Source organism: Ooceraea biroi, chromosome 8, assembly GCF_003672135.1.
Source record: "Ooceraea biroi isolate clonal line C1 chromosome 8, Obir_v5.4, whole genome shotgun sequence".
In the NCBI taxonomy this organism is placed as follows: Eukaryota; Metazoa; Arthropoda; class Insecta; order Hymenoptera; family Formicidae; genus Ooceraea; species Ooceraea biroi.
Window position 1 is genome coordinate 10808087 of NC_039513.1, and position 22255 is coordinate 10830341.

A 22255-nucleotide genomic window follows, 5' to 3' on the forward strand; every position below is an offset into this window, starting at 1 on the left:
AGGTCAAATCAATAACGGCTGTAGCGATCGTTAAAGTCATTCTCACTCTCGGCGTTGAGCAGCAAAGAAGTTAATTCGATAATAATCGAGAATCCGCAATTTAGATATCTCGAGGTCCGTCATCCCGCGAGTCAACGCTCTCGTCCTCGTTCCAGTTCGACCTCGGCTACGATCCAGCCTCGCTGCTGGTCTTTCGCGACACGCGACGACACGTTTGCAGAAAAGAGACAGAACGGAATATGCACCATTCCGCATTTTTCGCGGATTCATAAACACGCCTGGAATATCCTGTTACGATCAGAAGCGAGAATTCCTTGCCAGTGTGACGTGGTGGTGCATGTATCAGATGTTGCAAAGGAAATTTGCATTACGTATGATAATTGATCGTAGAGATGGTTGAAAGATGAAGAAAGAAAGAGAGAGAATAACATTCTTTCAAAAGTTAAAACACGTATATCAACTGTATGCTACGTAATATAGTAGTAGTAATATATGAAAATTGTTACATAGTAAAATAAATACTGTACAAAATTAATTTAGAGATATTAAAAAAGTAATTAACAATTCTGAGTTACATTTCTTCGCGAAAAGTTTTATATCGTTATAACAGCTCTTGGTTTATTTTCCCAGGAAAAAAAGAACGGTAATCCGCATAGCAGCAGAATTTGCGCCTACCGAAACAATACGATCGAAGCAATTTTGCGCGAACACGAGCGCGAATCCGAGATCTGCAAATTATCTTTCTCCATTCTCCGCGAAAGAATCGATCCAGCGGAAACACTCGTTTGGACGGTGGCCAGCAACTGAAAACACAATCAAATTTTGGATTGGCGTGTTCTCATTGCCAGGAATTATGTTGGGGTGAAACCGACTGGTGAACAGCGTGCCGGCCGATCGATTTTCTGCTTTGCTACCGTCGACAGCCGCCCTATCTTAGCACCGTGTGTTGTATGTTGTGCAAGCAAGAGTAGCTTCGTACCTGGCTCTTTTGTTAGAAGCATTCTCCCAAAAGAACAAGCTTTATGCGAAACGATCCACTAGTTTGCTCAAGTTTTGTCCAAACAAGCACATTTTTATGAATAAATTTGATTCTTCTTCATCAAGATTCTTTCAAGATCTTCATTATTAATATTATAATCCACCATTTTGTTTTGAATTACACATGTGTATGAAATATTAAAGTGTATTAAAGTTATTTATAGTTAAATTATATTTAAATTAATAAATCTGTATTTAATATTCTACCTCATATTACGTTGTCGCATGCTACGTTTACTATGTAAAATTGTTTTCGCTGGTTCTTCCTACGTAAAGCTCTAACCCAGTGGTTAATTTCATCCACCAGTATCAGTATGATAAATTGTATCTCGTTTGATATATGCATACATCTGAACTTCTCTCCCGCTGTAGTTCACGTGACAAATAAATTACATATTGTGCAAAACGTAGGTGATAGCTCTGTATTTAGCGTATTCCACAATTTCACGTAACTGACGACAGAAAATTAAAAAAACGTAAATAATTAACTCTCCCGGAATATAGACTCTTCTTGTTGTATATATAACTTGTGCACAAAAAAGGAGGCAAAGAAACATCACCGCCCCTTTCAGTGCGAGATTGTGTGTAAGCAGCGATGCGTTTCGTGCTGCAATGTGGGACGCAACGAACAAATAACGATGTAATATTGCGATATCGTTGCAATACGCGGGAGCCAAGCGACAATACGATTGTACAACTCTGTCTGCAAATAGCAATAAACGCTTTCACGCATCATGTCGCCGTAGGTGCAGTGACCGTATCGTATTTCCAGTAGAAAAAAGTCACAATTGATTAAATATAACTAGCCAAGATAAACATAATTAAAAACGAAAGAGATCATTTCAACTAATTTCACAAATCAAACAGTTAATTACGCGAATTAAGCGCGGGTCAATGGTTGCGTAAATTGAACACGAAACATTGCATTGTAATCCAATAATCATACGCTTCAGTGAATATCAATTCGGATCACAGCGACTCATCAAACATGACATTAAGATAACAGCGCAGATCCTGCCAAGCTTATATTTATATCGCAAACTCGCGTATATCGCTACGATTATCTTCTCACGATCGTAAGAATCAATTTATGAGTGAACCGTCACTGAATGAACCTGGAACACGCTTGATAAAGACATTAATGATTAATACGCGATCGTAGAAATACAATTCCTCGGTAATTGGATATCCTAATTCGCCATAAAAAAAAATCGAATGCGTATAAAAATTTATGCGAAAGTTACGGATCATACACTTCAGTCTGGCTTGAGAAACTTTACGTTAAAGCTTCTTCTGTCTTGCAAGTGTGTTATTATAAAACTGTAGGCACTATGCAATTTTTATGTTTTAACCTTTGCAAGCTGAGAAAGATATTTGCCAGCAACTGTAACATTACATGCTAATTTGGGGTATCATCACTAATTTTAACTTGCTAGCGCGTCACCGAAGAGACATCAAATTAGTCCTATGTATATTTTATCAATTTCATCCTCATCCCTCCTTTTGCACATTGATAAAGAAGTAAAATTCGTTTTATTTCTTTTACGTCTCTTTTACAGATAAAGATAATTTCTCCCAGTATAGATTATGCAACATGCTATCAAAACTTATTCCAAAGAAAAAATATGCGATTGAAGCTAATGAAAAATGAAAGCTTAAGACATTATGCCGCGAAAGCAAGAAACTTTACCATTTATAGAGAGTGGTTTTCTTTTAAACGTTAAAACTTCTCAGTGAGTGAGTGAGCCTCAAGTAAAGTTTCGTATGAAGTGTAAGTTTCCGTTAAGAGTCGAGCCGATCTATAATTAACGGGAAAACAAAGTTTCCTTATCCATTTGCATCTCGGAAATTCTCACAAAGAGCCCTTTACACAGGATGTGAAATATCTTCGTAATTAGGTGTGCCTTGAAAATGTTCGCTAAACCGAGAGTCACGATCATGAGAATTCATCAGGAATTCCCGACTTTCTTGTATTTCAAGCGTTCTTATCATAATCAAATCTACATTCTGGGATCTCCATCTCTATATCTGAAATATTCAGCAGGATTCAAGAGGCGCGCTCCATAAGACGCTTATATAAAGAATAAAAAGCTAGAAGACAAATATCTCCCATGCGACTAGTATCAGCACTCTATGGAGTGCTCCCGGATATTGAAGCGTGCATTAGCACCACATGCAAAGCCACAAAGGTCAACGCGGTTTAATCGGCGTTGCTCGGGGCGAACCGACTCGAAAAGAGATCGCGACACTTCGGCGACCAACTCTCCAACAACGGACGTTCCCTTTCACGCTACCGCGAACTAGATCTGCCGTGGGGGACCCCCGACCATGTGGTGATCTCGAGTAACGAGAGAGCGCGTGCGGATGCCGAGCGTCGCACGCTTGGTACACGCGATTGACAGCACGCCGCGGCGGACGCACAGAAATAGATACGACCGATATATACGGAGTGTCCCGTGAAAGACTGCGTGCTACAATGCGCCTTGCTTTGTTTTCTCTCGTCAACTTTCCCAGGACTGTCCACTTACTGGAAATAGCTTGAAAAGCGAACAGCCCAAGATTGGTTGGGCTTTAAGTTTTGGCTTGACAGTGGAGAAAGATTCTTTAGCTTTTGTTCTCTCTTCTACCTCGTACTTGGAATGGTTCTTTTAATTTATCTTTCTAAGAACTTTCTAATTTTAATATATCGTTAATAATATTACCTGTAACACATGTCGCACGAAAATTCACTATACAATTGTTTTTACCCTTGGTTTTATCGCTTTCTATAAAAATTACATCAGGCAGGGAATTAGATGATTAGGTCTTCCACGTACGTTACAACTTTGATGCGTCATGATATTTTGATCACTACAAAGGTTGCTCATAGATCCCACTTACGAACGATATTTGATTACTTCCCTCGAAAGCTGATATACGCCTACTCGACATCCCTCGCCGATACAAACAATTCATATCGCGACGAGATCTAAACGAAATTATGCGTCTACGAAACTCTCTGCGTACATGATAGAGGCACAGACTAAAACCGAGATCAAACAATAGAGAATCGCGAATATCTCACGGTTATTATACAATCATAATCGACGACAGACTTATCTGTAGGATATCGCAATTTCTCATCCTTGCTTTCAACTATTAATTTGTTGATCAATATATAGACTTCCTTTCTACATAGTATAAGGACAGAAATGTAAAAACGTCTGTTGCAAAGCAACATACTGAACATACTTACTGAAATTTTAATGAATACTTCTTTTTTTACAATTAGCTAAAGAAAAATCGAACTCAAATCGATCGAAACATTCATAGATGAAAGAAAGCCGCGGATCTAGGGCATCATATATCCGCGTGAGAGTGTACTAAAATTATATCGCTTTCATTCATCATTCATAATTGTTCAATTACTTTCGAGTGCAATCTGCTTCAAAATTTTTTTAACACCGTCTATAATAAGAAAATGAAACTTCTTGAGATTCCGCGCGCATAATTAGCTCTGATTACTTCCGATTACTTCCGTCTCGCGTTTCACTTTTTTCAGCACTTTATACCAGGTTTATACTTGTATACTATCATGCAAAATCATCGTTTCCAAATTTGCAGCCATTAACTCAAATAATTTTATAATGCACAATATTATATTGCTATTAATTTTTATTAATATTAAATATAATATTGTATTAAAACATGTGCAAAACTTGTGCTTCTATGACCTATTCTCTTTTTCTATAAGATATTCTCTAAACATCTATTAACTGCATGACTTATCCAACAAGCGATAAATGTATCTATTAAATTATAATCGAAGAAAACCTCAGCGGTGGTCACGTATCTCTTTGGCAAATTTGCGAGATAAAGCGTTTATGGGCGGAATTTCGTCGTCGGGATGAATAACCATAAAATGTCATTTTTGTAACAACAAATATCATTTTATTGAATATCCAACCATTATTCTGTTATGAACGAAGCTTCGCTTTAGTGAAAGCGACGTGCGCAGCAGTTGCAGACTTTGCCGTAACGAGCTTTTGCTGTAGCCGTTTGTTTACGATCGTTACGCAGAAACTGTCTGAAAAATCGTAATTTTCTTGCCGGGAAGAATTCAGATGGAAATGTTCATCAAGCGTAATTAGATTTCTGGCTTATAAAGAGATTAATTATTGACGATCGGATCAATGTGATTGATTTGAATGAATCACGGAAACGTCGGAAGTCGAATTTAATTTTCGCATTGTGCTGGAATTAATTGTCTGCACTTAATTGTCATTTGATTCACTGCAGCAAATTGAGTAAACGCGATCTTGAAACGTTCATCTAATGGCTGAATAATGATTACTTATCTTGTTACATAAATATTTTTCAAACCGCAGGTTTCATATATCATATATATAAATTACAGAACTCCATAAAAATACTCAGTTTTATTCTTCCTAAAATATTTCAAAAGTGTCATTGAATTTTCATTCGTTTCCATAAGTGAATACTCTATAACATAAACCTCATTCCAAACTGTAAGATTTTATCTTTATCGTGTAAAATACTTGTGATTAGATGCATATTAACGCACGATCTACATATTCATTTCTTATTTATTCTTAATTTATTTTTATGTCTCTTCAATCCATCTATTTATTTAGTCTGCAGAAAATTTGTAGAATTATTGGACGATACTCCTGGTATTTTCAACTCATTGTCAGTTTGTGTGTCACAAAATATGTTCCATTTACGATAAGATAAAAATTAAATCAACCAATTAACCAATTGATTATACGTACTCGTGATTGCGAAAACATGACGCTATGAAGAAATCCAGTTCACGTCGCGTCGTATACGTTAATTTATATCGTTGCACAAGGTACTTGTGCGACACATCGCCATTATACAGAGCGGCTTAATATTGCGCGATAACTATTTTTCATACATTTAAAAAAACTGCTCAAATATTTCAACGCTCTTTTAATAATCTGAACACGTGCAGGAAAACGTACTTGCTCGTTCTATTTACATCGCAGTAGTACCAAGTACCTATAACTGAATTGTTTACGTCCACTTGTATCACGATTAACATATCGCAATTCATGCATAGAAAGCGAAGATCGTTCAAAGGATGGCGAGATATTCGATGGAATCGGGTCCTTGGACCAGTTTCGCAATCACGGGCGCGACAGATGAATGCAGTGCAGGATACTCACCCGAGATACGTTCAACCGCGCATCTTTCTCCTGGCAGCCGAAATAATGCTCTTCTCTTCCGCAAGAGTCGTCTCTCGTCGATGCCACCGAACGGCAACCGGCGATCGTAAGCCGGACCGGGCGCACCTCCCAAAATCCTTCGGCCGCGTCACGCGGGATCTCGTTCACGTCATCCGAAGCACGTAGATAACCGCGGCGACGCGCATCTCACCGGGGCGAATCGCGTTTTTACGTCTCTCCTGTTTCCGTCGACGACACTGCACACACACTGTGCGAATAAAATTAGGAAGACGACGATGACTACGAAGAACCAGCCAGCACTCTCTCCCTCTCGCTTTCTCCCGTTCCTTCGTTAATCACGAGGTGTTACCGGTTCGAAACGAGAGGCCCGGCGTACGGGTTTTCGGCGCGCCCTGGCAAGTGGAAAGGGTTGAGGAGGGACGGGAGGGGGAGGGGAAAAAGAGACGCGCGCGCGCGAGAGAGAGAGTTACGCACGTCGCGTATTACGTGTGTATGCGCGCGTGTCGGTATCGTCGAGAGAGCGGTACGATGAACGAGAACGCGGTGCGACGAACAAGGGAGAAGAGTCTGATAATTCGATACACCGCGGTCGAGACGAGAGCGACTACGCTTCGCGCGTCATGCCCGTGTGGGGTACGAAAGAGAGACAGAGCGTAGAAGGGAGAAGGGTGACGCGCGCGCGCGCTGCGAGAGAAACCACCCCACAGAGAACAAGTGCGTGCCGCTCGAGCAACAGCATCCGACTGAAGTATGTTGCGAATGGTTGCGAACGCCACGCGCGGCGACGATGGTGCCGGCAGCGCCGCTGCACGGCAGCTACGTGTACCTCGCAGCGATTGCATAACTCCATGCAAATTCGAAAAATGATTTATAAATTACAATGCGATACTACATGGATTTTTGAAATATATATCGGGCAATTTATATTGTCGATTCCGTTTCTACGATAAAAATGAAAGTTTACAGGTTGAAATGAGGTTTATGTTATAGAATATTTGTGAAAATGGAATCTTAAAATGCTAATGTTGAATCGTCCATTTATCGGTTGTCGAAAAGAGAGATACAATAGTATAGAATCGGGTATACATATCGCAATAATGGCGATCGCACGCTTATCAACATCTGAAAGCAAGTACGTCAAGTGCATCTGCATTCGTAGTAAGTCCTCGATGTTTTTTGTTACTCGGGCTTGGTACCACGAGAATCACTATTTCTAAATGTTTATTATTTTAAATATGTATTTTCTTATCGATATATTTACTTATTTCAGCTGCATTTACTCTGTATATACTACCGTCAAAAAGTTTAGGACCAAAGAAATTAATAGATTTAATTATATAATTTCATCCCCAAAAGATATAATGTTATCTTACTTTAATTTTATGATAGTAAATATGATCATATCTTCAATATATGTTATTTAATGGACTTTATCAAATAATTGCTTTTTGAAAAACAAAAAATTACGATATTTCCTGCTATCTCCGCTAGCAGGAAATATCGTAATTTTTTGTTTTTCAAAAAGCAATTATTTGATAAAGTCCATTAAATAACATATATTGAAGTGTTTGTCGAGGTATTAATTTAACCTCAAATTGAGGTTAAATCTGCCGATATTACTCTAAAAGATATTTCACATTAGATGTAAACAACAAAAGAAAATTAGTAACAACACTTGTCGGGGAAACAGGTAAAGTGCAGAGAGTGTAAACGAACAAGTGATTCTGATAGGTCATGAGCGTGCTAGATGTACTTCGTGCCTGTATGACACGAGCTGCACGACGGCGGCGCCGTCGCCTCCGACGTTGCAGTGTCCGGTCGAGCGACTCGGCCGTTCCTTAGTAGGCCAGGGATCGTCGCGATGAACGTTGCTGCTCGCCGGCAGCGTGTTACCCGCGTCTCCGGGTCAGCTCGTAACCTCACGCAACTTCCGTCGTCCTGCCAAGGTCGAACTGAGCAAACACGGCGAACGTCATAGTCCCGATGTGCGATTCCGAGGTGAAAGAGCAAGGCGGAGAAAGAGAGAGACAACGAGAGTTCCGTTGCGTTCAGCGGATGCACGATAAAACGGTAACGAAAGAGTACGGGAGAAAGATAGAGATAAGGGCGGTCCGAGCCACCCCTCCAGCTTCCCCTTTCCCTCTCCTCGGTTGTAGTTCGCGAAACCTCGTGCCTTATCGCTATCAACAGTAGCAGCGAACGGAATCGCGCGTCCGCCCGGCATTGGCATTTCGTGGCCGAATTGACGAGAATGCGTCATCGCGTTCCGCGAGCCGGCTGCCACCCGTCGCGTCATAGAAACGGCGAACGCGAGGAGGACGAGGTGGAGGACGAGGTGGAGGACTAGGACCGTCGCTGACCGCAGTTAGCTCTCTCTTTCCGCATTAGATAAACGGTTAGCTGCGCGTTTCGATGAGACAGAGCGACGGGACCAGCAAGCGCTTCGCTTCGGCTCCATTTCACGGCAAGGCAGTTCCAGTTTCCTTGCTCGATCGATTTCCTCGCGAGAGATCGCGCTCGATGTAAGCCACGAGGAAGCGAAAAGTCAGTGATCAACGGTCAAGTGCATGATGTGTCCGCGATGCGATGATACACCGCATTGCTTTTACGAACGTGCTGATAACGCGAGGTTTGCGAGCTGTCCGTGATGTTCGGCTGTGAATGTTTTCGCCGTTGTGTCGCGGCACGATGACGTCCGGCAGATAATGCCCGTGGAAGAGTTCCAGTCGACGCGACTCACGAACCGATGGCGAGGTTTTATTTAACAGCGGATTTCATTTCACAGAAGGTGAGACGAATCGCGCTCCCGTTACCGCTAATTAATTCCAATCGATCGGTAGGTCGCGCTCGTGTCTTATCGTGCTCCCGTTATCGAACCGTAAAGAAAACGCTACTTTTTATCGTTGTGATTTTATTTAATTAAGTTCCCGGCCACGTAGTACCTATACCACGCTATTGCGCTTAACAAAGGAGCACGTTAATGAGCACGGGAAATTAAATAGTTGATATTACGTATCGGAGATGTGCTTCCTTGACTCTTAATAATGGTATACCGGCATATTTATTTGTGTCACGTTTAATTAGCCTTTGAATCCCTGAGATCAAAATGAAGTAATAAATATTTGCTATTTGCTGTTGCCATATCGAGCTAGGATTATTGTACTACCAATTAAGTGAACGTTTGATCGCGTAACGTACTAGTCGCTTAGCCGTGTAAATTCTCACATTTTTATAGTGAAATTCGTTTTTATAATTGTAATCATGTTTCACGCTAAACGCTTTTAATCTAGTTAAATTATCTTTATTTTTTTTTAAGTTCCTGCGCTTTATAGGAATAAGGATGTCGAAGCGGCTGAGTTTCTATGGTCTGGTAGCCCTGGCGTTCATCTGCATCTTGTTCCTAGCGTTTAATCAGCGCTACAGCTACTTCGAGCATCGACTGCAGCCGATGATATCGGTCAGTAAAAATTCGGAGGTGGGGATTGCTCTAAATTGAGTCACGCCAAACACGCTCTTTCTGACGGTAAAGTCTCTCTATTGTGCACCTAACTCTTTCTAATCCATCTCTCACGCGTTTACGATACCTCGTAACGTGACAACGTCGACACGACTCTTTCTTCCTGTGTCCCGTTTTCTCGCATCTTTCAGGCGCGACTATCGTTTATAACGTATACTCATGAGGGGCTAATATATTTTATTTAAATAAGTGTTATCGGGTGTTAAACTTTCGGTAATTAAAAATTCTATGATTGAAAACAATTGCAAAAGTTAGTCCATGATTTGCGACACCAGAACTTTGAGTTGCATTCTCTTTCTTTATAATAAACAGTACACTGATAACATTAATTGTGCTTACAAAGTATAAATATTTTAGTATAAGTACTTAAACAAATACATAACGCAACTCTTCTCGAGGAGTCTGGTTGCTATTTCGGGAAACAGTACAGTTATTTATCCAAGTTCGCATGCATTCGTAGATTTCTGCACTTTAATATACTAGGTAATTCACTTTTAATTCTATTCACTTTCACTTTACTGGTAATTCATTTTTGATTATACTCTTCCACTTTTAATTGGCGTAATAATGTATAACAACTTCACGGTGTACATTCGTGGGGGTATCCTGCTATTTGCACTCACGCATTCTTTAAAAAATATTAACACGCTACCTAGACTGAGAAAGAGGGAGAGAGAGATCGTTACTTCGTACTTGGATGATGATCACGTCACATCAGTGGTCACATTCGTGTTCACGATGCGGACGCACACTCGGAACGCTAAAACATCGAATGCTTTCTTCTTCAATATAGGATGTTGAAATAAGGCCACGAACTACCAAGATCCAAGAACCAGTTACGGTAAGCCAGGTACGCACGTACGCATCTCAATGTTTGTAAATGTTATTCTATGTCACTTACCATTGAAGTGCCACTTAAGTTTGGAGTGCCTTATCTTATCGTAATATTGACACAAGCAGCATGGTAAAAAACTGTAACTAGTTTCTTATCCTACTTATTAGGAATTACCGTATTTTTTTCAGTTCATTATCTTGTGCATTGCATTGCTCGCAACAAACGTAAGCGCGCGATAATGACGCGAAACCATTTTATGTTCCCAACAGTGTCAACTATCAATATTTGTTATCAATTAGAAAGATAAAGTTGCATAAAATAAGTCTGGCTTTTCCGACAAAGATTTCTCTGATCGTCAAACAAAATTATATTAGTTTAATAAGATCTTTGCTCATCATACGCATTATTTTTAACTCCTTTACATTAACACGTTTCCTCTCTGCTTTGCTTTGAAAATGGACTTTCACTTTTTTTGCTTGTAAATTTATATGGGTAGTATGTATGTTTGTTTTTTATTACGTGCACTTACTTTTCTCTAATACTAATAAAGATTCATATGGAAAATTGTTTGTAATTAATACTTAGATGAATCTATACTACATTTTTATTAAATTATGCCTGCTTATAGAAATTTATTTGCTTCTATGTATCTAGATCTTGTAATCTAAATCTATTATTTATTTACGGTATGTATGTTGCCAGTTTGTGAGATTAAAGCATCCATTAATATTACAATCAATAATAATAAATTAATGATTAATGACTTTCTGTTTAATGATCGGCTTGATTTGCTTTTAGGCATATATTACGGGATACACGGACAATGTCACGATCACTGAAATTTTGGAAGTGGTTGATCAGCAAAGAAGAGCGATCAGAAGGGAAATGGAAAATTACAAATATCTAAATGGACGATATGGGGTAAACGTGAGGTAAATCTTACGCACGTTGAAAAATACTACTTTCCAGAGATGTTTTTCATTGAAATATATTAATTAAGAAAATCAATGTTAAATGTTAATTACCTATTTGTTGTAGCAAACTTGAAGACCTAGTGATGGAGAAGGGTGGTAGACCTATGAGGAGCATCATTTTGACGAGCTGGAGAAGCGGCAGCACGTTTCTCGGCGATGTCGTGAACGCACATCCGGCCAATTTTTATCATTACGAGCCGCTGCTCGACTATGGAATCGTGCAGATCAGAGAACAGCCATACGCCGATGAATCTCTGACGAGGATTATCTCTTTGTTGAATTGCGAATACAAGGATCTCGGTAATTTCACGCGCTTTAAATATTATTTTCTTCGAGATCGCTTAATAATTCGTGTAATGATCGTGTTATTGCTGCAGACCGGTATCTGAACTATGGAAAGACTCACCCGTGGGTCTTCAATCACAACACGCACCTGTGGCGGCAATGCCAAGCGCATAAACGCATATGTTGGGATCCGCGTTTCGTTTCCCGATTTTGCCGGCTCTTTCCATTTCAATCAGTGAAACTTGTGCGATTGAGGCTACATATCGCAGAAAGGCTTTTGGCTGAAGAAGAGTAAGGAATAACGTTTAATAAAATTTGAAAATGTTAAAAAGACATTCTTTCTGAATTTCGCTTACGTTGTTTCAGTATCACATTAATTATGCCTTCATTTACTTTGTGCAGTTTAGGTGTACGATTAGTTTTACTCGTCCGCGATCCTAGAGGCATCCTGCAATCCAGGAAGCACAGGGAATGGTGTCCCGCTAAACCTGATTGCTCCGACCCAGCTCTAGTTTGCAAGGACATGGAGTCGGATTTTGAAGCGGCGGTGAAACTCTCAAAGAAATATCCGCATTCTTTCAGGTATGGCATCGCCCAATCAACGTATCAAAAAATGTTCATCATGTAACATTTATTTATTATTATTATTTTAATAATTTATTATTAACGAGTTACGTCGCGACGTAAAATTATTATTACGTTTTCTGCTTTACGAACAATATTCTTATCGCTGCAAAAACATATGATCTTCGATCTGGTCGTGACAGGGTGGTGCGCTATGAGGATCTATCCCTAAATCCTTACCAGCACGTAAACGAGCTTTACAATTTTTACGGCTTGCACTTTCACGGGAACGTGAAGAGATTCTTGGATACGCACACGAAGAACGACGTAGGCGGTGTGTCGAGCACCTTCCGGAATTCCAAAGCCGCGCCGTTTCACTGGCGAGCCGACTTGGACTTCGAGGAGGTTCGCAAGATACAAAAGGTTTGTGAGCGTGCCATGCAATTGTGGGGTTATGTGATGGCTTTAAATTCCACTCACCAAAAGGATTTTGATCCTATCACGAATTATCGGCTCCAGTTGTGACGGCTGGTAGATAACGTGCTCAATGTAGATATGATGTATAGTATATCGATATAGGAACGAAAGCGATCGATAAAGCGCTGTAGTTCGTATAAATATTCAGCGAAAGGTGCTAGAAAAACAGAGAAAGAGAGAGAGAGAGAGAGAGAGAGAGAGAAAGGAAAGAACGAGCGATCAATGAGCTACAAGGCGAGGCGAATATCAATTTATCCTAAAAAGAAGAGAATTAATAGACATAACATTTTTGCGAAATTGAAGAGGCTATTTCTTTAAGAAAGAGACAAACAGGAACAAAGTTTTTTTAATTGCACGAAGTTATTACGAGATTTCAGAGCTACAGAGTGTTGGGCAAAAATTTAGAATGAATTTCTGGAAGCCTGGTATGTAAGATAATCTTTAACCATATCGATATAAACGTTGCAGGTGCATTCAAAGTGCTTTTGCAGATCACGTAAATCTTTCGACAAAATAGCGTCTAGTATACAAACCCCATGTTTATTAGCTTTTAACTGCTGGCGAACCGACTATAAACGATTTGTGTGTAGAAATTGGTTAAATTAGTTATACGTTTTTTTACGGTTAAAGTTTTCCGTTAAAATTATATCTTTGTTATCAGTAAGTGAAATCGAAATTGTTTTCTTTTCTACAGATTTATTTTAATTAATATTTTCACTATTGAATTATGAAACAAAGAGCGACCAAATATTATTTTGTAATCTTATATTAATTGTTTTATTTGAATTGTATGATACGTTTGGATCTAATAATAATGTTACTCGTTATAATTTTATAAATACTTACACGGAAGGAATAGAACCAAAAATAATTATTTAATAGAGAGTGTGTGTCAGTGAAAAAGGAAGAAATTTAATCGCCGACGGATACATTAAACGAAAACAAGATCTTTTAATGTCAAAATCGAGTTTTACGATATTTCGAATCACCGACAACGTTGTGAATTTATATCTGCGCTGGATGGCGGATTTTCAGTGACGATACTTCAATGTGATTCATAATAAGTGGAGAAACATACGATCGCGGTATCAATTAACTCCTTTATGTCAGTGGAACGTCCGATCCGTCATTAATAATCATTCAGCATCTTTGCTGGCATGTCGAGGCAATCGTAGAGAGTCGGGGAAAACGATCACGTGACTCGTGTCAAGGATGAGAATAAGAGTCTCCTCCATTCCACACATGGCCTTCGGCACGGCCAAGCGAGTAATAATTAAAAATACATGAATGCGATCGTGCACGCGCGTGATTTTTATAATGTATACGACGCGGTCGTATAACACTGCACACAATTTAGATACAAGATAGAGATATTATTACGAGCTGTTTGCTGGCGACTTAGACACTAAGGATACTTTTTTGAATCTTTACACGCTATCGATTATCCGGGACAGCTTGGCTGGCCGGTCGGTACACGCGTTATGTATACTATAGTGTATAATTATGTTAAATTACGTGTATACTCTCTCTCTCGCGTCCTTGTGTTAAGCACCGAGCGCTAGATTATAGTACGCTCTCTGTGTGATCGAAGAAGTTTTATCATGCACTTACTTAAAGTAGCATTAATTTCGACAGGTATACACATACACACATTACATTATTAATGTTATTGTAACGCAGTGCGGATATTGGGAAATCGAAAATGAAATACCGTGCCTCTACTCCCCCCCCCTGCTTTTTTTGGGGAACAGTTGTAAGATCTCAAAATCCGGACTCCGATTATCAAGATTATTTTCCTTGCCGTTACCATCGCGCGTCCATCGTTATCATTTACGGTGTATATATAAGATAGTATGCACCCTCGAACACGAGACGGAGATTAACAGGGTGGCACCCGATCGACCACGTTAATATTGGACGCAGCCAATAAAATTAGTCAAATTTAATCTAACTCAACCCAACTACTAAGCAATTTGATTATTGGCCTGTGTCCAATATTACGTGGTCAAACGGGACGCTCCCAGATTAATAAAACGCGAAGTTTCTTGTACGTACGGACGAGGTCACGCGAAAGTGTTACAACGATGTCGTAATGGAATCATTGCCGAATTCGCAGTGGTACCTTACGTGATTCTCGTACCGTTACCATGTTCTCGCGGAATAGGTATCTAGTCCAAGAGGAACGCGTATTACTTCGCATTTTGTACCTTACATTAGATGTAATACAAAGGTTCCAATAAAAGAATCACATTTCTACGGCTTCTTGTTTTACATTTATTTCGTCTCTTTGTTACACAGTGACTTATTCTCTTGTACACTATATCTTGGATTCTTCATTATACATCTAAAAAAAATAGGAAACAAAAAAATTAAGTAGTTACTGTACCGATGTGTGATACAACTTGTGTTATTTGTCAATTGTTTCAGTAAAATATCTAGTTATCACTACACATCATAGCGTATATTATGACACATCATTAAAAAAGAAAACATAAAATGTCTAATGCATGTTTCACGTGACATTTCGATTGTATATAAAATAAATATTAATACATAAATATTGTACGATACAAAAATTTCCGAAACATATTGCGCAAAAAATATGTTAACGTCAATGATACCTTTAGATCAGTTTGAATCTTAAATCTGCACTTGATGACATAATAAAGTCTGTAATAAAAACAACAATAATTAAATATTGAACACATGGCTAGAAAAAGTATCTTTATGAAATAGCAAAATCAGTGAGGGCAAGTTGTTAATCACGTATGGTATATCAGAATAGCGTATAATAGTATCATCATTCATTGCTTTCATATCTCGCAACATTATATATAAATATTTCTATAATTTAATTATAGAATTTTCATACTTTTCTATTTACCTTTGAAACTGCATGTTACTACACAATCTGAAATTAAAATAAAATATTCTTTATATATAATACTTATACATAATACTTGTATGAAATTTATTATAATATTTATCAGATAAAAAAGGTTGCATCAAACTATTTTCAGACATATGCTTGTCAAATTAATCATCATATCAATATTATAATGTGAATATAAGAAATGTATTAAAAAATAATAAGTAACTCTCTTACTTTTTCAGACTCCAATGCAATGCTTGCAAAGTTGCTCGCAAATGTGTAGTACAGTGAATGTTAAGAATCACACTCGTTTTCTTTTTTTGTATGCACGTACATTTCCTATTAGATCTGAGAACATTTTTAGATCTGAAAACATTTTTATTAATTTTAGAAGCTATTTGTTATAGTTATTGAGAAACTAATAACATATGTTAATGCATCAGAAGATCTATATCACCATGTTTATATATGTAAGACAGGGATAACTAAACTATTCATCATTTCTTAATTTCTCTCTATAACTATTCGATTAAGAAATTTCAGTAACTTACCGACATTTCGTGTCGCATTTTGTTCCATGGCTAGGATTCATCCTTGTCCATTTTTTCAGGTAAATATTTGAAATAGCGCACAATGCTATAATTAAAATGTGTAATTCTTCTGTCTATTCTTCACTATATTTATACATCTTTATAAAAAAAACAAGAAAGTTTTTCAGAATCAACATTCGTCATATACTCAGATTGACTGAGGCGTTGTAATTTTCATCATAAATTTTTAATTAAAAACATTTAAACTCTGTCTTCAAGTATATATCATGAAAATCTATATTATATCAGTCAAAAATAATATCAACAAGTCAGCAACTTTGTATTTTTATAAAATATATATATACTAATAAGTTTCTACTATATTTTTAGAAAATGTTATATGCTAAAAAAAATAAACTGTGCAATTTAAATATAAAGAATAATTTCCGTTATTTATTACCTCTTACCATTTTTCCAGCAAGCGAACAATTTCGTTGCGGGAAGATTAACTTTTCGTAAGAAAGCTTGGCTGTTCGTTTCGCTTCGACTTTGATCTCACGATCTCTTACGTTTCACATTGTTGTAAAGATACCACTGTTTATTGCCAACGATTCATTTTAAAGATGGTTCGTTTTCATCGCATTTCTTTAATAAATCTTAGAAATTCATTCCATCAAATTTTTTCCCGACAAATTATGGGGCATCCAAATCGAGACGACTGTGCCGAAAACGCACAGTATTATCCTCCATTGTTGAATTGATGCCGAATACGCGAAACACAATCAATCTTTTCCTTAAGTTCACATCGGTTTGCCATCTTTCAGATTCTACCTGCTTGAAGTCATTCGATTAAGGTTAGAATATCATAAGTCCTTCGAGAATATATGTGAAATATAATTTTTTGGAATTTCATCAGAATATACAACTCAGTCACAGTTCTCAGACTGGGGCAGTAATAAATCATCATGATTTATATATTATAAAAGCCAAGAAAAATATCTTTGTGCTCAAGTAATAGAAGCCAAGAATCGAACCCTAGGTCTTTCGCTTGCCAGGCGATTGCTCTTGTCTCTAACTACCAGCATTTGTACCTTCCAATTTCAATAAGTATGATACATGTTGTAACATAACCTCCCATCTCTAACGGAAGATGAAGCCACTCGATGCAATTGCAAGCCGCCTTGTGCTCTCGATTACAGCCGTTAGCTGGTTATCTTTGCAACTTCCAACTTTATCTTTCAATAGTGGCACATTTATCAAACTCGATGATATCAGAGGGTCTAAATTCTGGTAGTCCTTTGTTAGGATAATGATAACAATTCTAAAAAGATACTCGAGAATATTTCACCAAGATAACCTCAATTTCGATGTAGCATGAGTTAGCAAAGGAATAGAATTATTAGAGCACAATTTAAATTAGAATAAGTGATGATTGAAGATATAAATGCTCTGTTCGCAGAAAATATGAGAAACAGAACGATACTCACTAAAACGAATGTGGCGATAAGTGCGAGCTACTTAGCAGGTCCGACGCTCGAGAACAGGAATAGGAGCTTTATAAACCCAACGCTAAAACGAAAGCAGTAACTAAATCTCGACAGCATGGAGCATGCGGCGATTAATGCCGTGATAGGAAGCAATCAGAATCATATAATCAATTATAATCAAGAAACGATCATACGAACGAGACGATATCATCACATTGGAGCGAACTTGGTAAAGAATCAAGTTCGATAAATTGAAAAATATAACGGAAACTATTATACGTTGGAAGAATCGTGAACAAAAAAACTCATTATAAAATAACTGAGCGAAGAGTGAACGCGGATTACGACGGATTCTGAAAACGTGTGCTTAGACTCGATGCTTACCTTTCCAGAGAGCGGAAACGCACACCCCTCAAGAAATCCAATTGTAAAATGAACGAGACCATCGTCTCTTGCAGTTTTGCGGGAGAAAACTTTGGCGCATGCGTAAAACAGTTTGGAGGAAGAAACACTAGGGTCGATATTCATGCAGGATGCGACAAACCTTGCGGAAGTTGGCGCGATAGTCAATCGAATGTTTGCTTTTCCGGAAATAATGGAAAACAAAGTTTGTTCTTTTTCGCTGCACTGGTTTAGAAGCGCAGCGAAAAAGAACACACCTAAAGACCGTGGTGCATCGTGTATCCACGTGTATCAAGTTTTAATTTGAAACGAATGTATTTAATTTGTTAATATTTATTCTTACTTAAGATGACAAGTAATTGGGATTTAATAAAAACTATCGATCATGACGAGAAAGTGCCAAATTACTCTGAAAGTTCAGATGAGGAAGACGATGTAAGTCGATATAATACAGGTTATCTATTTCAAAAATATGTTTATTTGACATAATATTATCTTTCTTTTTATGTTTGAAATTAGAACAACTCATTGTAAAAGTGTTCATGTCAAATTAGATATTTTTTATTTATATGTTTTTACAAAATATATTTTTGCTCTCTTAAATACTAATACTTAAAATTTCAGTTCCAGCCACAAAAGCACAAGAAGTGTAAAGACTTTAACAGCAGTTTTGAATTTGAAGACAGTGCCACAGAGTATGATGAAAATCCTTGGAATGATTTGAACAAATATATTAAACAGAAAGCAAACACAAAATTAGATGATAAAATAAAAAAAGTCAGGCAACGTCATGGTAGTCAGGTATGTAATATCGTCCATGTTATAGGCAAAGTGTAACACAGTATGTAATACAATTCATTAAAAAAAACCTAGTATTTATATAAATTATAATATATGAAATATTTATTGTTATTACTTTTAATGTAATTATTACAAGTAATTCATTATTGTGACTATTAGAATGAAACTGAGAATGATTCCATTAAAGTAAAACTTGAAACAGCTCAGGATGATGATATCATGTCTCCATCAGAGGATGAACTTAAAAAAGGTACATATACTTAATTTTGTGTGTGTGTGTGTGTGTGTTTTTCATACATTATCTGTGATTGCAATAGAACATCATATTTTTTTGCACACCTATTTCTCTGTATAGCTATATCTTCATTTTTGTAATCTTATATATGAAATTGTTATAGATACCTTTAAAACCAAGGGAAAAAAAGGTAAAAAGAAAGAGACCTCTGTTGGGGAAAAGGATGAGGAAACAATTGATTTCGAAGAATATACAGAAAATCAAATCTATGATACATTTTACCAACTGAACTTGTCCAGGCCTTTGCTAAAGGTATGCTATATAATTATAATCTATTACTTGATTAAATAATTCTGTGAAAAAATAATATATTGAAATAGAAAAAATATATTAAATGGTAATGAAGAATGTATAGTGAAACGTGTGAATTTCACAAACTTGTAGGCTCTAATGGAAATGAATTTTGTACAACCAACTCCCATACAAAGGGCTACTATTCCTGTAGCTTTGATGGGTCGTGATATTTGTGGCTGTGCGGCAACGGGTACTGGCAAGACGGCAGCTTACATGATTCCCACTTTGGAGAAATTGCTGTACAAATCGGTCGGTCCCGCCGTTTCGCGAGTTCTCGTGCTCGTGCCCACTAGAGAGCTGGGAGTGCAAGTTTATCAAGTGACAAAACAGTTAGCTCAATTTACAACGGCAGAAGTTGGTTTATCGGTGGGCGGTTTAGACGTCAAAGTACAGGTGAGGTTACTTTGCTTTGCATACATTTTTCTAAAGATTATCAAAAGTAAATAAGCAGATAATATTCTTTATGTATTTTTGTGTGTAGGAAAGTGTATTAAGGAAAAAACCAGACGTTGTAATAGCAACACCTGGCAGATTAATTGATCACTTAAGAAATGCACCAACTTTCTCATTGCACAGTATAGAAATATTGATTCTAGACGAAGCTGATAGGTAAAATAGTTAAAATTCAATATATCCTTATAAAGAGAAAAAAAACATATATATGTAATATTAACCTAATATTATGCATAACTTATATCTAATGAATTTTCAACTTTTAAGAATGTTGGATGAATACTTTGCTGAACAAATGAAGTACATCGTGCAACAGTGTTCTAGGAACAGGCAAACGATGCTCTTTTCTGCTACTATGACTGAGGAAGTCAAGGATTTAGCCGCGGTATCCCTCGACAAACCTATTAAAATATTTGTGAATAGCAATCAAGAAGTAGCCTTCAACTTGCGTCAGGAATTTCTTCGGTAACTGGAAAACTATTTATAATTTTGTACACATTATTGTCATTTGCTGAGCAGAGTTAAAATTTCAGTATACATAAGGAAAGAGAAGGAGATCGCGAAGCAATTTTAGCAGCGTTAGTTTGTCGAACTTTCCACGATCACACCATGGTTTTTGCACAGACGAAAAAACAAGTTCACAGGTTGCACATTTTATTGGGACTATTGGGTGTGAAAGTAAGTAAATCGATAACCAACATTTAATAGTTGATATTATTAATTTTAATATAAAATTGTTTTATTTGTTTATGTATAAGGTTGGAGAACTTCATGGAGATCTTACACAGTCGCAACGACTGGAAAGCCTGCGACGATTTAAGGATGAAGAGATTAACGTATTGTTAGCAACAGATGTTGCAGCGCGCGGCTTGGACATCATCGGTGTCAAGACGGTGATTAATTTCATGATGCCGCCGAGTCTGCAGCATTATATACACCGGTATAACAGTTGTAGCTATCACGTCGTTTTACGTACGTATTTGAGCTGAAGAAAAATAATATTTATAATTGTGTTAGAGTCGGGAGAACTGCACGAGCGGGACGTGCAGGCGTTTCCGTATCCTTGGCCGGGGAACAGGAACGTTCTTTGGTAAAAGATGTTATCAGGCAAGCAAAGAATCCTGTCAAGAAGAGAATAATACCGCCTGATATAATGGAGAAATACAATAAAAAATTACAATCCCTGGAACCGGACGTGGAACTAATTCTGGAAGAAGAGAGAAGCGAGAAGGAATTGGCTAAGGTAGAGAATCAAGCTAATCGTGCCGAAAAGTTACTTAAGGATGAATATAACAAAGATGGAAGAACTTGGTTCCAAACCAAGAAGGAGAGAAAGAGAGAGAAAGGTAATGCTAAACTGATGTTTCTAAAGTATCGTCCCTTATTGCGACAATTTCATGCGATTCTAAGAAATAATTAAATTTTACGCATTTTCAGAAAACCTGCGGTTAGCTCAAAAAGAAGTTAGCAAAAATAAGAAACATGAAAGAGTCCCTTCCAACATAGTGAAGAGTAAAAAGAAGAAAGCACAGAAACTACGTGAAACTACGAAGGCTGAAGACAGAGCCAAAAAAGAATTAGACAAACTAGTCGCGTTGCAAGCGCGATTATCTAAAAAGAGCGTGAAGCCGAAAAAACTTTATGCTGTGGACGAGAATGATCGTAACGCTACTAAACAAGGTACGTGTTTATGTAATGAACACAGAATTTCATATTATTTCATAATATCGAAAGAACTGCAGTTGACGCTACCGTGATTTACGTTGTTTCAGGATCATTGAAACAGTCATTGAAAAGAAAACAGTCAACGTTTGCTGCAGATTTAACGGATACGAGTAAAAAAGGAGTCAAAAGAATGCGATACGAGTGAGTACATTTTTCAGCATTTTTTAATCAAAATCTGTGGATAATTTGCAGCACAATAATAGCTTACATGTGTGTGTATGTTATACAGAATTTTTATGATATAATAATGCTCATTTTATATTTTAGGGCAAACATCAAGAAGAAAGAAAATAATCTTAAAACGCAGAAAAAGAAATTTGCAGTGGGAAAAGGCCAGAAGAAGAACTTTAAAAGACGTTAACTTAGTGATATGATATGACATAATGGTACATAAATTATGTACAGCTATTAAATATATGCCATTTTTTACTTGATCTGTTTTATTATGGAACCATTACAATACGCCATACGTCTCACGGATTACGTGACGTTATAT

The 22255-nt window shown here is 37.5% G+C and overlaps 4 protein-coding genes and 1 non-coding gene across 19 annotated transcripts in view; 2 read left to right on the top strand and 3 right to left on the bottom strand.

Moving 5' to 3' along the window:
- LOC105275489 (beta-1,4-glucuronyltransferase 1) overlaps positions 1–6755 on the bottom strand; it is a 32083-nt gene extending 25328 nt beyond the window's left edge. For all 3 annotated transcript variants that reach the window (XM_011332357.3, XM_020030448.2, XM_020030445.2), the window contains exon 1: positions 6228–6755. The gene's annotated coding sequence lies outside the window, so the exon portion shown is untranslated. The remainder of the gene's footprint in view (positions 1–6227) is intronic.
- A 1323-nt stretch (positions 6756–8078) lies between these two features.
- On the top strand, positions 8079–15156 carry LOC105275487 (carbohydrate sulfotransferase 5). Of its 6 annotated transcripts, XM_011332352.3 has the most exons (9): positions 8080–8318; positions 8637–9036; positions 9565–9705; positions 10559–10615; positions 11399–11532; positions 11639–11874; positions 11952–12150; positions 12262–12441; positions 12627–15156. In XM_011332352.3, exons 2-9 carry the CDS (start codon positions 8995–8997, stop codon positions 12946–12948), a joined length of 1311 nt encoding a protein of 436 aa, XP_011330654.1. In that variant the 5' UTR covers positions 8080–8318; positions 8637–8994; the 3' UTR covers positions 12949–15156. The 6 variants fall into 6 exon arrangements, with proteins under 6 accessions (XP_011330650.1, XP_011330651.1, XP_011330655.1 ...); XM_011332348.3 differs by lacking the exon at positions 8637–9036 and having other exon boundaries at positions 8079–8318; XM_011332349.3 differs by lacking the exon at positions 8637–9036 and having other exon boundaries at positions 8079–8318; positions 10559–10606.
- On the bottom strand, positions 15156–18332 carry LOC113562350. 8 transcript variants are annotated; one of them, XM_026971617.1, is made up of 8 exons: positions 18174–18278; positions 17790–17871; positions 16763–17133; positions 16324–16408; positions 16007–16138; positions 15785–15811; positions 15522–15570; positions 15156–15244 (listed from the first exon to the last, which is right to left on the bottom strand). In XM_026971617.1, the coding sequence occupies exons 3-8, from the start codon at positions 16770–16772 to the stop codon at positions 15218–15220; spliced, it is 330 nt and encodes a 109-aa protein (XP_026827418.1). In that variant the 5' UTR covers positions 16773–17133; positions 17790–17871; positions 18174–18278; the 3' UTR covers positions 15156–15217. The 8 variants fall into 8 exon arrangements, with proteins under 8 accessions (XP_026827418.1, XP_026827416.1, XP_026827423.1 ...); XM_026971615.1 differs by having other exon boundaries at positions 16763–17136; XM_026971622.1 differs by having other exon boundaries at positions 16770–17136; positions 18174–18277.
- Positions 17211–17276, bottom strand: LOC113562495. Its single transcript, XR_003406928.1, has one exon. It is a non-coding gene; the product is annotated as a small nucleolar RNA SNORD31 (small nucleolar RNA).
- A 92-nt stretch (positions 18333–18424) lies between the features above and the next one.
- Positions 18425–22193, top strand: LOC105275486 (probable ATP-dependent RNA helicase DDX27). Its single transcript, XM_011332347.3, has 13 exons — positions 18425–18626; positions 18816–18992; positions 19152–19242; positions 19391–19539; positions 19672–19974; positions 20063–20190; positions 20302–20499; positions 20568–20712; positions 20793–20974; positions 21052–21380; positions 21472–21714; positions 21807–21900; positions 22027–22193. Exons 1-13 carry the CDS (start codon positions 18540–18542, stop codon positions 22118–22120), a joined length of 2220 nt encoding a protein of 739 aa, XP_011330649.2. The 5' UTR covers positions 18425–18539; the 3' UTR covers positions 22121–22193.
- The last annotated feature ends 62 nt before the right edge of the window (positions 22194–22255 follow it).